We start from the raw sequence: 17,253 nt of genomic DNA, 5'->3' as shown, positions 1-17,253 counted from the left end.
ATGCCACTCCTCAGACCAGCTTAGTGACATATTTGGCCTGGTACTGCTGTCCTCTTTCAGCAGCAGATCTTTCTCCAGACGTGACAGTCACTATCCAGGAATGCACTGTGTAGGATAGTGAAACTGATGCTAAACCCTAGGTATGAACCCACACAAGAGGAGCATTAATCTTAAAAGATTTCTGAAGACACAGCTCATTTTGACAGGAAATCATGGCTTAGGCAGTTTCACCACAGAGATGCTTTCACCTCTCTCTTCAAGTCTTTGTCAGATTGATTGACTATGCTGACATCCACAGGTATCTGTCAGTGCTGCTGCCAGTTATTTATGAAGGTTACATGTTTTTTTTTTCTCTTGCTTTCTGATTCACCTTGAAAATACTATTTCAGCAGGGCAAAAAATGTCATGTCAAACGTAAATGAATATAATTAATTAAATACTATAAATCAACTTTTTTTCCCCCCAGAACCTGCAACACAAAATTGCATTTTTGCTGCCCAGGCACAAAACTGAATCTTCCCCTGGCCAAGGCAGACCTATTTTTGTTTGGGTATTTACAATGCACTTGCTGAAAATCAATTAACCCCTAGATTTTCTCTCTACTGGCTGCTCGCAGAGACTCCACAGTAGCTGCTTCTCAACAGCCCTCAGGGGAAAGAAAAATCACCCCGAGATCAATATTGTTCAGTGCTGCACCAGGCACAAAGATCCCCGTCTCAAACACATCACAATATTGGGAAACCTTTTTGTAAGACAACAAGAGTAGCTGATTCTACTCTTGCAATAACGAGAGTCGAAGAAGCTTCTACTGTATGAAAACTTTTGTATTGCCCTTTTGCATCTGTTGTCAGAAACCTCCAGATGTTTCTGTGGAAACCTGAAGCTGCAAGGAATGACAGGTTTCTGGGATTAAAGCATTGAGGAAAAAAGTCTAATTCTCTCACACTACAACAAAATAACCATGCCAAGTGGTATTATGTTACATTTCTCTGTCTAACCACAGGGTGTTTGATTACAGAGAGCTCAGCACTCAATGGATATAAGTAGATTAATTATGTGGTTCATCTTTCATGGTTCAAGTTTCAGACTTTCGCAAATTATAAAAGGGCAATAAACCTATTGACTAGTCCTAGAACAATGTGCTGAATCATTCAAGCTACAACACGTGTCATTGATAACACACATTCACTTTATTTTTCTTTTTTCTCTGTCTGACACATAAATGCACAAGTAACTCACTTCACTCAGAACAATTAGTGGGGAGTGGCATACTTCAATGCTTCAAGCACTGCAGCCGTATTCATCACAGGGAAATTTCTAACACATCTCAGCAATCACAACAATAAAGAATAGAGCCCTCCTGGAGGTTTTTGGAGAGAGGTGCCACCAAGTGGTTTGATGAAGAATTGTGTGCCACTGAGCTGAAAAACTAAAATTAGCTGCTGTTCTTCACATGAGATTTTACTGCCATCCAGTGGGCTGTTTTTATACTGTACCCTGTCTGATGGTAGATTTTTACTGATGGGGCCCATCATATCTACACTACACCTAAGCTTCGGACAGCACTATGCCATTTTGACCCAAAAAGATGTATTCAAACTGTGATTCATATTTCCAAACATATTGCCATAATCTGTGCCAAAATAAGAATGTAAACAAGAAATGCATTTAATTAGGCACTTAATGCTCTGTGGAACAACAGCAATTTAAAACCGAAACATCAAAAAGATGAATTGATTTGACACAATGTGGTGATGCAGCTTTATGTAACTCCTGAACATATTGCCTATTGTGACTTTTTGAATTAGGACAATTGTTTTTGTTTGCATTTTTTATAGTTAGCACATGGAAATAATAAAAGAAATGTGGAATATGTGAGAACAACATCTTTGCATCTTTTTATTTCAAAGAAAAGCCTGCTTAACATATTGTTACTCTCCAAACTTATCAAATATGTCGATAGTTAGGTTATCAATCACATCTACAGTAAAATCCTTTGTCAGTATTGAAGCTAATCTCTTTGTACTTCTTACCATTAGACCTGAATAAAGGTTATTGTCAAATTTAAGGTCAGCCAATTCATCAATTCATTTACCACTTTCCCAAGAAACAATTGCTGCCCAATATTTAAGATCAGATTAAAACATCTCATCCTCATAACCACACAAAAACAATTATAATCACTGACTCTGCCTAACGCCTCATGCAAATGCATTTGCAGTCGTAATCATCCTAAATGATGATGTCACGGCTGTGACTGAGAAAGTTGGTTTCACACATGGATTTCGATATGTTGGGATGTCAGGGCTGTGGCTCTGGAATGAGCTCTAGTATTGTCATGGGTGGAAAGTGGGGCACATGGACCCAATTGCAAGAGACCACAAACAAGGGCTGCAGAAAAATTTCTTTATCATTATGTAACTAAACAGAACTGATGAGAATAGACACAACCAGACAAGAACTGACGAAGACTGACAAGAGTGACAAGGCTTAACAAGCACTAGACAACACTCAACAGAACAGATTAAATCAAACAGAGGATGCAACAGAGACTGAACAGAAAACCAAGACTTAAATACACAAGGGATGATTGCAAACAGGACACAGGTGAGTAGAACAATACAGGGGTCAAGCACATGAGGAAATCAATAAGGCGGGAAAACACAGGAAGTAAAAATAACAGAAACACAAGTAGAACACATTTCAAAATAAAACAGGAACTAAAACACAAACAGAAAGCTCAGGCAGGATGTGACAAGTAGGTCATCAAACTGGTACCACAGGATGTCTTCTCGTTCATGCCAGTAGAAACTTTTGTTTTAGCACAGTGTGTACACTTTACTTGGTTACATGTTTTATTTCTATTTACTTTATCCATTTCATTAAAACCTAAAACAATAGTCATATAACCCTCATACTTTAATTTATGTTTTAGCCATCACTGTGTTAATTAGTTCTCTTTATTATTATCAATCAAATCTATCTTAAATAGTTTTTGAGCAACAAAACCCCCATTAAATGACTCCACTATCAGAATTTGATCAATTTGGTCCGATAACATTTGGAAAGTCTAAAAAAGCCATTGAGATTGCGGATTATAATAATACCTCTTTGTAAATTATAATTACCATGGCTAGAGTAGTACCTCCAGGGACCCCTGGAAACTTCAGCTATCAAATTGAGAAATAAAACAGTCAATCAGGACAGTTACAGTATTTTCCTTGAACTTTTATTTTATTCCAATTACGCTGCTGTCGGGTGGGAAACCTTGTAACTCAATATTTCATTTCGGAGATACAGCGATTGGCTTCGTTTCAGACAGCAACGATAACTATCAATATCAATAGAATGGGTGAAGCCTTGTCACATATTTCTGTGGAGCCTGACCAAAAAAAGGGGGATTGTGGAGGGCCCCTAAGCAAATCCAGATTGCCCATATGGTATCCAGCCATGAGAATTTCGTGAATGTCTTCTACTACTGTTGATCTAAGCCATCCTTAATTTTGTACAGCTATTACCAATCTTGTTCAGTATATTTTCCTTGTATTGACAAAAAAAGAAGTGAGTTTGCAGCCTGTAGGACAACCGGCTACGGTGGCCGCTAAAAAAAGGCGAAAGGCCCTCTCTGTAGAGCCCATAGAAATATATACGTCTAGGTAGAGCCAGTCTTTAGTTTGTCTGTTCTGGGTTACCATAGTTACATGGCTGTCTCTATGGAGGAGGACCAGCGAAATGAAAACAACAGGTTATTATACACTAATGAAATATACTTAAAAGTATTAGGCCTATATTCCATTTCTGTTTAGTCTTGTTTTACTAAATGTCACTCAACTCTACACATTGGACATGTAATGCTGCAGCTTACTTATAAGGTCCTAACTTTAACTTTACTGCGACACGTTTAACCCTAAATCTGGTTTGAGCAGCTCTCTGCTGTGTGATTTTGTTTTTCTTGTGTAACATGAGCTCGGTCTGTGCCCCTCCTTGTCGGTGTGGTTACAGCGAGCAGCAGCGGCACCACCCTCTCCCCCTCCACCCCTCCACCCTCCTCCTGTCTGCACACACGGACGGGCTGAATGCGGCGAGCTCACAACGATACAAGTCGCAGCGAGGAGTCAACCACCGCCACACAGGAATGAGCTGTCCCGGGAAACCCCTATAAGCCTCTGCTTCTTTAGGCTGAACATGTGAGAGGGACAAAACAAAGGCTGCAGAATCAATCGGACGTCAGCTACAAACCCAACAAAAAAAACAAGAGGATCAACATCTGGATCTGCAGTGTCTCCCCCTCTCTACCTCTCTCCAGAGAAGACTTCCATCACATACCGTGCATATCCGTCCATCACGCTGAAAAAGGGGACGTGTAGAGACACAGCTAAGCTCCCATAGAGGGAGAGAGAAAGAGAGAGAGAGCAGGGGTGAAGGGGAGGAGAGGATGGAGGCCCTATTTCCTGTGCTGAAGAGTCACCCGGCCCAGTCAGTGCTGGTGTGCTCTCTGCTTTTCAGGGTGGTCCACAGGTTGCTGCAGAGGCTGCCAGTGCCCAAAGTGGTGAGGCAGGATGAGTACCGCTCCTGGAAGTGGAGAAACCTCTCTGTGTCCATGGTGCACTCACTGCTGACTGGGACATGGGCCTTGACCTGGTAAGTCTCTATCCATGCATCAATCCATCTACACTGGGATACCATTGTCTATTCACAGTGCACAGTGTGTGTGTGTGTGTGTGTGTGTGTGTCTGTGTGTGTGTGTGTGTGTGTGTGTGTGTGTCTGTGTGTGTGTGTGTGTGTGTGTGTGTGTGTGTGTAGAGCAGTGACAGCCCGTGGCAGCCAGGCCAAGCAAGAGGAAGAGAAGGGCATGTTCAGGCAGGGATAGGGACGGGGGAGACAATGGCATTTGGAAGTAGGGAGAGAAATGCCACTGTACAGTATGAGCAACACAAAAGCTCCTGTCTTTTTTCACTACTTGCTCATACTGTTGAGGTTTTTGCGCAACTCTTTTCAATCGAACATTCAGCCAGTTTTTCTGGGTCGTTCAAGCAAGGAGTCTGTATCTATATCAAGTGGAAAAACCTGCTGGTGATTCTTGTTAAACAACTGTGTTTTGGGGCGGGGACAATGCTTGTGACTCATCTTTTATTTAACAGTAAGAATTGGAGGCAAGGTCAAATTTTTTTTTAAATGTCTGTGCTTTCACTTAACTACAGCTGCATTTAATTTGTGAAAGTAGGCCTATGAGCTAGAAAAATCACTGAGCACTTCAGCGGAGTTGAGGGGAAGTAAGTTTTAAGATTGAAAAGAAGCTTGTTTTGCTTGGAAATGTACATAGGGAAGAATCGAAATAGTGCCAAGAAAACATATGAAAAGGTTCACTGCTTTAAATGACATCAGCAGATTATATATTAACTATACTTCTTTGCCTTGGTGTATTTATTAAAGGAGGGGACGCAAAGGGAGACATTTCTTTTTGTGGTGTGACTCATTTGTCAAACAGCAATAAGAAGTGACAAAGAAAAATGGAACATTAGTTTGTCTATTTTAGCATAAAATAGTAGTAAAATTGCAGAAATAGTCATTTTTTTAAAAGATACATGAATATGGATACTAGATAGTGAGGAGTTTATATTAATGGCAATATTAGTCAGGGGGGTTAAAAAATCTATCACACCTGATATTAATATCCCTGCTTAGTCAGGCTTTTCTCTCCAGGAGTGAGCCCATGTATATCTGAGTGAGGCGAATACAGACCCATCTATCCATAACATGTATCCCTCTCCAGTGTGGTGGTTTGGCCGGAGACGCTGAGCAACATCTACACTTACCACACCTCGCTATCCTACCTGCTCGTCTGCGTTTCAACAGGTCAGTGAAAAAATGGACACTCAAAGATATCAGTAAATAAACAGAAGCTAGGCTTTGGTATTTAAATGAGGATTTATTGTAATGTTTCAGTTTTGCTGCAGTGCACACACATTATTAGCATTATTGTTGTTGGATTTTACACGTTAGATGTTTACACAAAAAACAGCCTTGGTTGTAGTTTTTTTTTTTTTACTTGTCCCGGGGCATAATTACAACCGCCACCTTTTCCAGTTGCTGCTTTTCAGAGAAACAACAAAAAGAACCGCCCCTCTTACCTGTAGCTCAAAAACAGGCAAGAGGGCGGCTCCTCTGAATCTCTATGGACACCAAAACTAATCCTCTGAGTAATCAGGGGTCTGCTCTGTGCTGGATTATGTGATCAGGTCTTAGGTGCATCTTTGTGTAACCATGACGACGCAAATCTGTGGAGATCCACCCTAACAACCACACATCAGTTCAACCGAGGCGATTAGATACTGGGGTTATGTTCTTTAACATAGTGACTGGTTGTGTGTCTCACTATCCGCAGCATGCCAGTCATTCCCAGGCACAAAGGGACTCTTAGTCACTTGAATTCCTCCAGCCAAATGAGGCCAACACAGTTTGATAACCATGGATATGCTGTGAATTTTTTTTAGATGGCATCTTCTAAAAATAAAACACATTACCTCTGCTGTTGGATTATTTCCATAAACAAGGACTCTTGATTAACCTCTGATTAGTGACACAAGGGAAATTTGCACACTGTAAGATGTGTATCACCAGTCACATGCTTTGAATTGTAGTTTATCTAAACAAGTAGCATTAACAAACCATACAATGGCACGTAGTTTGAATAGCAAACTGGTGAAATTCATGGTGTGCACATGAGTTTATGAATTTCATGTCAGCCTTGAGTGGTGTTGCAATTTTAATAATAATAATAATGATAATGCATTTTATTGAGAGGCAAAGCACTCAAGGACACATTACAAGACACACATAAAACAACAACAGTTCATCAAACATAAATTAGCAAACATTAATGTGGAAGTTAGTATAATTTTACAGTGATAAATAGATCAATAAATAAATACATAAATATATATATATATATATAATTTGTGTGTATATATATAATGTGTGTGTATATACATATATATAAAAATAATATTATATATGAATGTGACTACATAGTCAGTGTGAGACTGCCACTCAGAATAAGTGCGTTTTCAGACTGGGGGCAGATTGACTGAAAGCTCTTGACCCCATGGTAGTTAAGTTGGCAGATGGAGCAGAGAGCTGTATGGCAGAAGAGAAATAAGTAGATCTTTATTATATCCATCAGTACGCTGCAGTGTGGTGAACAACTAAAACAACTTATTTACTCTGGTTGGAAACCACAGATATGTCAGGTTAGTCAAGTAACACCTGTTGGGTTGACATTAACATACCCGTCGTTAAACGACTCTAGGCTGCTCTGCAACAACAGACACTTTATAATGTGTGCTTTTTAGTTTCATGTGATGTTTGAACGTAAACAGCAGTGTAGAGTGCAGCTTTATTGTGAAATTATGGATTTAGAAGTAAAATTAACTGTCAAGTGTAATGGAAGATGAAAATATGAAAGCATCATGAAGAAAAAAGCTACTTTTATGTTTTCAAAGTATAAATATAAACATATGAAACTCTAAAATACACATACAAGTTTTGAGTATATATAGATTACCTTATCAACCACTGTATCGCATGAAATTCTGCACAATTTAGACTTTAGACTTTATCATAGTTTGGTTTCAACTCTGGCGTATTAAAATACATTTTGACCATATTTTCCTTTTGAGCTGATTAAATCTACAGTTTCATGCCAGTAACACAGACCATGCTCTTCTTTCTTTCCTCTCAGGATACTTTGTGCAAGATGCAGGTGATATTATCCTGACAGGACATGCAAGAGGATCGTGGGAATTCTTACTCCATCATGCACTGGTAAGCTCATGTGCCTATGGCAACTTTCTCTTTTCAGCTCTGGCAAAGGTTGCGTGGCTGTTTGTTTTGCTCAGAAACTTAATGCACAGGTGGCCTGTTTTATATGTGTATGAAAGTCAGAGGAAGAAGAAGAGAAAGTGGTGTTACGTTGAGAATTTGTTTAGATTTCACAAAATATGAGATTAAATAAAAACTTCATCATGAAATGTTGCAAATGTGGTTGTGTGATCAGATGTATCTTTTGTTATACATGAGGACTTATAGACTTTATGCTGAATAACATTAAACAATTCATCAAGTATCCACTGAACAAACCAAATCCAGAGAGAGGGGAGTAATTACAGTGAAATAACACAGACTGTTTGCACAGCTCTGAGCTGAGCTGAGCTGAATCGTGCCACAGAGCGGAAATCATTGCAATCATGAGATCAACTGGCAGACTTGCATCATCTTATTTGTATCATTGAATCATGTAGAGTATCTTTTTGTTCAGTGTCTCCTGTGACTTCCAGTGTAATTTCCCCTGAAGTAATTTTAAGGTTAAAAACATCAATCGTGTAAAACTAAGTGAAACATTTACACCAAAGACTTAATGATTTTATGTATTATATTCTAGATGTTCATTTTAAACACATTTTCACAAAATTTTACCTGAAATATTTGATATCTGGAAACTTTGGCACCTTCTCTAGACTTTAAAATGAAGTTCTGTGCACTTAAACCGTGTTGAACTGAACAACACACGTTTGTAGCGAGTATTGGACTGTAATTGAGTTTGACTGTCATAAAAATATCTACATAATAAAAAGCATCTTAGATACCTCATTCTAATCTTGACTATTTTACATGCTCAACAGATATTTTTGGCTCTTTGAAAGCACTTTTCCTACCTAGAAGGCAGCCATTGGCTACTCTATAAAAGGCAATAGTCAGACTTGCAGAGACATGAAACTTCCACCATCATAATGAACATCACAAAGTACTTATTATTGGTCAGAGTTGCATTGTTGTTGCATACTAATGAAGATCAGGCCAAACTTCACATTTCCCTCTATAGGGATTTAACACAATCAAATCTCTGTATTGTTCATTTATTGTTGTTTTGTTTTCTGATGTGTAATGAGCATTATTAGTATCTTCTTATTGCTAATGTTATGTAGCCATGAAGATACTTTACTAAAGTAAAGTAAAGTATACTACTAAATTACACAACAAAAGCCCATAAATTGTCGCCATTTTCATAGCAAACTATTATTTTAAATGTATTTTTCTTAATTATGTGAGCACCACAAATGAAATTCCTTTTACTCCGCATCAGAGAAGAACATTTCAAGATTTGGATTAATTAAATTAAAACTATCTGCATGGTTAGACATATCTAACACTAGACAAGTTATTTAATGAGTGTGTTTTTGTAACTTTGGTAAACCAACAGTTGACATATTTACAGAGAAAAGCAAACAGTGTGATCTTTTAACACCTCCGTCTCTTTTTGTCTCCCCTTCAGGTGGTCTGGTGTTTCCTGTACGCTCTCTACACTCAGCTGTATGTAGCTGGCGCTGTAATCGCTCTCTTTGTAGAGGTCAACAGCGTCACCCTGCACCTGAGGCTGATGCTGAAGCTGTCGGGAGATCAGTCGTCCTCCATGTACCACATCAACAAACTCGCCAACCTCTTCACCTACACCACTTTCCGTCTGTGCACCCAGTTCTACCTCACCTGGTACATCGTCAACAATTATTCCTGGCTGAACCATAGCGGATACTTTCTCGCCACCATGATCGTGATGAATATTATGATCCTGATTTATTTCTACCGCTTGCTTCGTGCAGACTTCTTCCCTCAGAGTAAGAGCTATGCGGGACAGAACGGGACGCATAATAACAACTCTAAGAAGTTTCTTAGTGAGTGAATGGAGGCGGTTTACAGGACTGCAAGAGAGCAATACACAATTTAGTTTTCTATTTAGGGTGGGAGTTCACACATTTTGTCTTTCTCAAACCATAACTGACAGCATTCCTCATGACGACAGGCTCCCTTGTTGTATCGCGTCTTACTGCCAAAGAAAACATAAACCCAAACACCTTTCTGTGGAACGGGCTGCTGCCGTGTTAATGTGATGCGTTCCAGAGCTGTTGGAAAGTCAAAAATTAGGCTTTTCACAGGGAAAAAATACAATGCAATAGCGCTTTAAATTAAGCTAAAATTTCTAGGTTTGCATAATTTCTCAAACCCTTAACATTGTGTTCCTATTTTTAGCATATTAAAGATTCATTTTCAGCGCCAAGAGTAGCTTGACATTTTGGGAAATAGGCTTATTCATTTTCTTGCAGAGAGTTAGATGAGAAGGTCAATACCACTCATTGTTGTGAGAGTGGCATCAATCTTCTCGTTAAACTCTTGGCAAGAAAGTGAATTGAAGTAACTTTACTTCCCATAACCAGACTTTAATCCATCAAACAACCTGCATGAAACACACTCATTTGAAATGTGAAAAAGCATTTTTGCCGTCACTAACATTGTTTGCTGACAGCCTAGCTACTGTATATGATATCAAGATATGTTGTATCTTTAACTGTTTATTATGAGGAGAAATGACATGTAATCCAGTTTTCTCTTCCGGAGTGTTGGATTAATCAGCCATCTGGGATTTTCTGACAGAAAAGAGAATCAGATTTAGTTTTAACAGCAACAGACTCACATTTTAATCATTTATGTGTACATTCAGTACGTTCTCTCCCTGCGTCTCTATGATGCCATTTGTGGCTGAAGAGATACTGGGCTATAACTAAACTGGTAGTCAAGGACCATTCAACTGGAAACACACAACAATGCAGGATAATTGGACTCTTATTACATTCTTGGAGCTGGAGCTGGATCTTCTTGCCATATAACAGTCAGATTGAGCTCTTTAGGAAGTGGGAACCCCGAGAAACCCTTCATAATGAGCTGCCACAGCACAATCATTACAATACTACTACTACAATATCATCAGTAAATGTGGAATAAAAAAAGAATAGAAGATAAAGTGTGAACCTTATTTGATGTTTGCCAAGTAACAGTACTTTTACAGAATAGAGACACCCACCCCCCTTTTTTTCAAAAGCTATTGAGTGACAACCTTCAGGTAAAGATGTGTTTCTCCTTTTTGTCTCAAATTGATATATAGAATTTGGTAAATAATTACCTCAAATGTGCATTCCTCTTTGATATATTTCAAATAGTAATACAAGTGAAACAAATAGTCGACTTTAAATGACAATTTCCTGATCATATGACCTTAAGTGCTGACAGTGTAATTTTAAAACTTAATGATCAGTAAACTTCATTTTCTATTTCAGCCAGGAACACCCAAACAGACATGTTGTGTCCGAGCTGTGCTGCAGTGCTTTACCACACAGTGCCTTGTCAAATGTTTTCAAATGATTTATAAATAAGAAAGTAAAGATATAGCACAGAAATTTATGCTTTTGTAAAAGCTGTGTTGTTGCCAAGCAGAGATTTTTGAGACAAACATGTAGATTCATTTGACCATAATATTGTGTATCTCGTATTGAATTGTGACAAGTTTTTTAGGAGCTCTGTATTTTTGCTGAGTGATACAATGAATAAAAAAAGTGTTTCAAATCACAGTGTTTCTGTTTGTTTTTGTAATATATCCTCTGCTGTTTCTTGTACTTATTCTCAGGTTTACATCCATGTAGTCTAAAGACAAAGTGATTATTCAATATATTGATTAGTCAATAAGTAGAAAGTTAATCTGCAACTATTGTGAGATACAATCAATCATTTTAGTCATATTACCAAGCAAAAAATGAATATTTGCGCATTCCAGGATATCAAATTGATGATTTCCTGAACATCTTTTGATCAGATGTAATTAATAGTGAGGAATTATAATACTTTTTGAAAGCTATTTTCCAACATTTTATATTCAAAACAGGAAAAATAGATTAAAAGTAATGGGTAAATTATTAATAATTGAGTAGCAGTAATAGTAGTGATGTAACTGTTAAGTATATATTATATTGTTAATATAAAATATTTAATTAATTAGTTTATTGTCTATCATATAATAGTATCGTGAACAGGCTTATGGCGCCCTCTGCAGTCAACATATTTAACTGACGAACAGGAAACTTTTTTTTTTTGGTCATTTGCAGGATTTTAGATATTTTTCCAAAGCATCAACTAATTTTTAAAGCCTTAGTCATGTCTTTACTCTTACTTTAAAAACAAAGCCAAAATAAACACAAAACACCCATTAAGTAGAATATAAACAGAATAACAAAAATAATCAATGCATGGTCCTTAACAGTGATTTGATTTGTGCATTTTCAGATAGATTTTTTTCCCTCCATATGTAAGTATGATGAGGGTTCATATACATGATAGTGAGTTTTTCTTTCCTCAGTGTTTTCTTTCCTTCCTCATTTCCTCCAGCAGGGAGAGCAGAGAGAGCAGAGAGAGGAGCAGCTGCAGCCTCCTCCACTCTGACGCTTCTCCGCCTCAACTTCCGTGGCTCGACTTCAGCAGCTCTGCTCAGCACAAGCTCAACACTTTAAAGGTTAACAATGAGTTTCCTTTAGTTTACATCACACCAGCAGGACATTGCCTTTGGGAAGAAAAAGGAGCCTAAAAACCCAGGAGATAGAGAGAGAGAAGAAGTGAGGGGACCATCCTGCCTCGGTAAAAAGGTATCATGTTACATCTCCACAGATTTCGGCTTCAACACGCTGTTTTCTTTCAACAAAAAAAAAAAAAGTTGAATGTTGTCGTACATGTTAAACTCACTGTGGTCATTCTCAGCATACACATTTAGCGACTCAATAAAAGACTTAAAGTGAAGTTACAGGGTGTTAAAATGGAGTTTGAACGCCGCTTGGCTTCAGTTTTCTAGTTTGACAAACCCCGAATCTACTAAATGAGACTTCTTCTTAACTGGCAGCTTTGATGAACAATAGGATTAAAACAGATCTACAGTAAGTGGATCAACTGATTACATTTGTCTGGTCTGGCTCTGCATGAGGCTGTGTTGCTACACAATGGATGACAAAGTATTTTTCTATCATTGAATTGATTTTAGTTTTGCGTGGCTCGTTTTTTTTTCTTGCTCTGTCTCAGTTTTTTTCCAGGGAGCTGCACACAGTGACAGACAGGAGGAAGGAGTGTATTATGGTTACCAAGGAAAATAAAACTCTACCTGAACTAAAAGTTAAACTTGTGCCATATATGCTCCTGGTTTGTATTTCTTTAAAATGGTCATTGAGTTACATCATTGAAACTCATTTATTCCATTAGTCTATGTCACTTCAAAGTGTCCCAAACCAGGAGGGAACATCACTTCACAAGTCTAAAGTGACTCTTGTTTTATACAACAGTCCAAAAAGCTCAAAACATATTTAGTTTGCTGTCTTAGAGAAGTAAGAACAACTGTAAATAATCTCATTTGAAGCCAGCAACTATCAACACTAAAATGTTAATTTACTATGAAAACGTATTGTTACAGGCATTTTAAATATAATTTAGTGATCTATCTGTTTATTTTGGTAATTCAACAATAATATACTGTACTTATAAGATATATTTGAATTCAGTCGAGTGGCAACAAATTGTCATTTTCATGATTGATTGATAACCCTAACCCAATTATTTGTTTTATTTTAATTGGTCAACTGTTCAGTTCATCTATTCAAAAATGCTGTTTATATTGTTTTAGCACCCATGGTGACACACATGTATGTTTTCTTTTGTCTGACCAATGGTCCCAGAACCTCCAAATATTCAATTTACAGAGATAATGAAATTATTAGTCAGTTATCAAAATAGTTTAGTATCCAGTACTGCAGGATCTCAACCAGTGACTGTAACAAGAAACTCTGGTCATTTCTGTCTCTTTTATTGGATGCAGATTCATTGCAAGTTTCATATCTCATCTTATAAGCTTTATTCCCTGTAAAGAGGAAATGTTACGTGGCTTAATGATTATAATGAAGTTAATATAGTTCTCTCTCTGCTTAGAGCACCACATGTCCCTCTGATAAACATTTACCTGGAGGCTTGATGTCAGTCCGAGTTTCAGCCATGAGCGTTCTTCCTCCTGTTCGAAGGGACCGAATCATCGCACAGCTCCCTCAGGTAAAACATTCACTATAAAAACCCTGCAATCTGTAAAACACTGCACCATCTCACACACTCTTCCTTCCTCTCTTGTAGTATTTCAGGAAAGAGGCAGCTCTCCACACTAAGGAGGATTTCAACAATAAAGTGAAGACCGCCTGTCAGGAGCAGCGGACCGGCACAGTGGGGTGAGCCCAGGACAAACCAGAATGAGTGTATGTGGTGTTTTGTAGCGTTTATTTACTTGTTGATTCTTCTTTTATTCTTCTCAGCAGATTTAAAATCTCCAAGGTCATTGTGGTGGGTGACCTGGCTGTGGGGAAAACCTGTCTCATTAATAGGTAAACTCAAAGACTGTTAATTAATATATGAAAACTGGATAAGTTACACTTCTGGGAAATGGATAACTTGAAATAAAAGACACTCAGAGAATACAGACTTCCTTTAAAGCAGCATGAGACATCACTCTGACATTTCTGCCTCCATTTCATTACGCTATTATTGATAATAATAATTATAACTTTATTTGTATAGCACCTTTCATGCAAGGAAAACATGATCAAAAACAAAGTTAGTTTAAAATTGTAGTTTAAAAAAGAATCTTGATCACAATACAATAAAACATTACAAATGATTAAGTCAAATAAATAAAATGACCAAATTAAAAGCCAAATTAGAAAGATAGGTCTTTTATTTCTTTAAAACAATTAACAAAACAGAGATTGCTGTTCTGTGAGGCAAGTTTAAATATTATGTTTAAATAAACAGAAACAGTGTCAATGTCACTCTCAGTAATCCACAGAACATGCTGTCAACAGTTTTCATACTTTAAACAAATAATCAATCCAATTTGGGGTTTTTTGTCTTTGGGTGAACTGACACCCGATGGCCTTATGTTTTGCTGAAATGTTGATATTTCTTGAGATATCCTAATAACAAACAAATGGTATGAATAATATGTATGTAATTGCTGTAGATTAGGTTCATTAGTGGTTGCTGTAGTGTGAATTGTCCTTTATTTTGTTTTCAGATTTTGCAAGGATGCTTTTGACAAGAACTACAAAGCAACGATCGGTGTGGACTTTGAGATGGAGCGGTTTGAAGTGCTGGGCGTTCCTTTTAGCCTGCAGTTGTGAGTCTCATACTTTCTTTATTGTAACATCAGAGAGAGTTAGTAAAATGAACTTGATGCACTGTTACTCAGCAGTTGGTCTCGTGCGTTACAGGTGGGACACTGCAGGTCAAGAGAGGTTCAAGTGCATTGCTTCTACATACTACAGAGGAGCACAGGGTAAGGTGTTTTAGATGTATAATGTACACCATCATCTCTCACAGAAGGCCACAGAAGGGAAAACACCTTTTAAACAAGTTATTCATTCACTGTTCTAAAGTTTTCTTCTCTTCTTTCTTCTAGTGGTGATTATCGTCTTTGATGTAAATGATGTTGCCTCTTTGGGACATACAAGGTAAGCTTATTTATCATGAGAGTATTATTTGCACTCCTTTTTTGTGCCAGTTGGAGGATTTAAAGTGGTCTTTGTCTGCTTCCAGGCAGTGGCTGGAAGACGCCTTGAAAGAGAACGACCCCACCGCGGTTCAGCTGTTCCTCGTGGGCACAAAAAAAGACCTGAGTGTACGTCTTTAAGTGTTTGAGGTGGACATGCCTGTGCCTTTACTGCAGCCAAAGTCAAATGGGTCTCGTTTGGATTGACGCCCGCAGGACAAAGAGTTCGTGTAGTGGCTCAAACCTCAGGAATGTAGTTTCTCCTCACTCATTAGACCCCAAAGCCTTTGTGGTGCGGGGGTGAAGACCTCACAAACTGTAATGTAGCAGCAGTAGAGAGAAAGAAGCTGATCTTTTCATTGGCGTTGCTCGAGTTACTTTTGTAGTTCATGAAGGTCATTTTTTGTAAGGGTTCTCGTCTTTTACTACATCGCCTTTTTTTTTTTTTAGAGATCATAATTAGTACTGTAAGATCTAGTGGTATATTTTGTCTTGCTGTGGCTCTTGTAAACAGGACAACACATTGTTTACCAAGATCATTTGAAAAAGAGTGGCATGTTAATATTTAATAGAAGATTATGAGATATGAAACAGACTGACAGTTTTCACAACAGAGTTTTATACAATTGGAGTATTTCCAAAATGCTGCTGTAGTTAAGTTAAGTAGTTAGTAAAATATTCCAGTATGATTCTTTAATAAATACATAAAAGGCCCCTAAAAGCAGCAAATCTTCACGTTTTAGATGCTGGAACCAGAAAATATTTCCTTTTGTGTTTGTTAATTATACAACTAACAAATGGTACATGTATTTTGATACATGTATTTTCTGGCTTAAAAATGAATCAACTAATTGTTTCAGCTCTAAAGTAAAGTCAAACATTATGTTGCATCAAGAGGCTTACATTTCTTCTGTTGGGGTTTGATTTGGGACAACGTTGTCATTTTGGTCTCCTCTCACTCTTCTTACAGTCTCCTGCTCAGTACGCTCAGATCGAACAAGATGCCCTCAAAATAGCAAAGGAGATCAGTGCAGAGTATTGGGCAGTGTCTTCACTGACAGGTGACTGTTTGGATTTAAACACAATACTAACAGATCAATGCCACTAACCCCACTGTTAACTTACGGATCTGTATCTCTGTGGTGCTGCAGGAGAAAACGTGAGAGAGTTTTTCTTCCGAGTTGCATCGTTGGCATTTGAGACCAATGTTCTTGCCGAGTTGGAGAAAAGTGGAACGAGACAAATTGGAGACGTAGTCCGTGAGTATCCAACTAATTTCTCTGTAATCATGAAAACCATGACATGTGGTCATTTTATATTTTAATTTTAAAGAGACCCATCATTCCCACATGTGGTGTCAGAGTTTGATGCCCAGCTCCTGTGTTTCAGGAATTAACAGCAACTCAAGCAACGTGCACACTACATCAAAGAAGAAGCAGCCGAACTGCTGTCAGTAAGGATGAGACCCCGAGTTTAAAAACGTCAACAGTACGGACTGAAAATAAGATTTTTTTTTTTTCTGTGGATAATGACTGTGGCTGTCCTCCAGCACATGGGAGGGATTCTGTGGTTAAAGCAGAATGAGGAGGAGGAGGAGGAGGAGGAGGAGGAGGAGGAGGAGGACCAAACTTCCTGACATGATTGAATTCAGTTTTTCCAGCCCTAGAAACATTTTTCCTCCGTGGGATGTGGATTCTTGCGGTGTTGCTCAGTTTAGCTCCACTGGAGTTACAGAGTGACACAGCAATTACACAAAAATGACATTTCTGGTACTGATTGCCGCCCTGCATGCCAAAGAATGACTG

The 17,253-nt window shown here is 38.1% G+C and overlaps 2 protein-coding genes across 2 annotated transcripts; both read left to right on the top strand.

Moving 5' to 3' along the window:
• Positions 1 to 4,435: 4,435 nt before the first annotated feature.
• Positions 4,436 to 10,367, top strand: tlcd1 (TLC domain containing 1). Its single transcript, XM_053321095.1, has 4 exons — positions 4,436 to 4,641; positions 5,774 to 5,856; positions 7,742 to 7,824; positions 9,332 to 10,367. The coding sequence occupies exons 1-4, from the start codon at positions 4,436 to 4,438 to the stop codon at positions 9,734 to 9,736; spliced, it is 777 nt and encodes a 258-aa protein (XP_053177070.1). The 3' UTR covers positions 9,737 to 10,367.
• A 3,483-nt stretch (positions 10,368 to 13,850) lies between these two features.
• Positions 13,851 to 16,905, top strand: rab34a (RAB34, member RAS oncogene family a). Its single transcript, XM_053320864.1, has 10 exons — positions 13,851 to 13,962; positions 14,041 to 14,132; positions 14,220 to 14,285; positions 14,975 to 15,076; positions 15,171 to 15,235; positions 15,359 to 15,410; positions 15,496 to 15,577; positions 16,419 to 16,509; positions 16,600 to 16,707; positions 16,838 to 16,905. The coding sequence occupies exons 1-10, from the start codon at positions 13,888 to 13,890 to the stop codon at positions 16,903 to 16,905; spliced, it is 801 nt and encodes a 266-aa protein (XP_053176839.1). The 5' UTR covers positions 13,851 to 13,887.
• The last annotated feature ends 348 nt before the right edge of the window (positions 16,906 to 17,253 follow it).

This window comes from Scomber japonicus, chromosome 6 (assembly GCF_027409825.1).
Source record: "Scomber japonicus isolate fScoJap1 chromosome 6, fScoJap1.pri, whole genome shotgun sequence".
Taxonomy (NCBI): Eukaryota; Metazoa; Chordata; class Actinopteri; order Scombriformes; family Scombridae; genus Scomber; species Scomber japonicus.
This window is presented reverse-complemented; position numbering and strand designations above follow the sequence as displayed.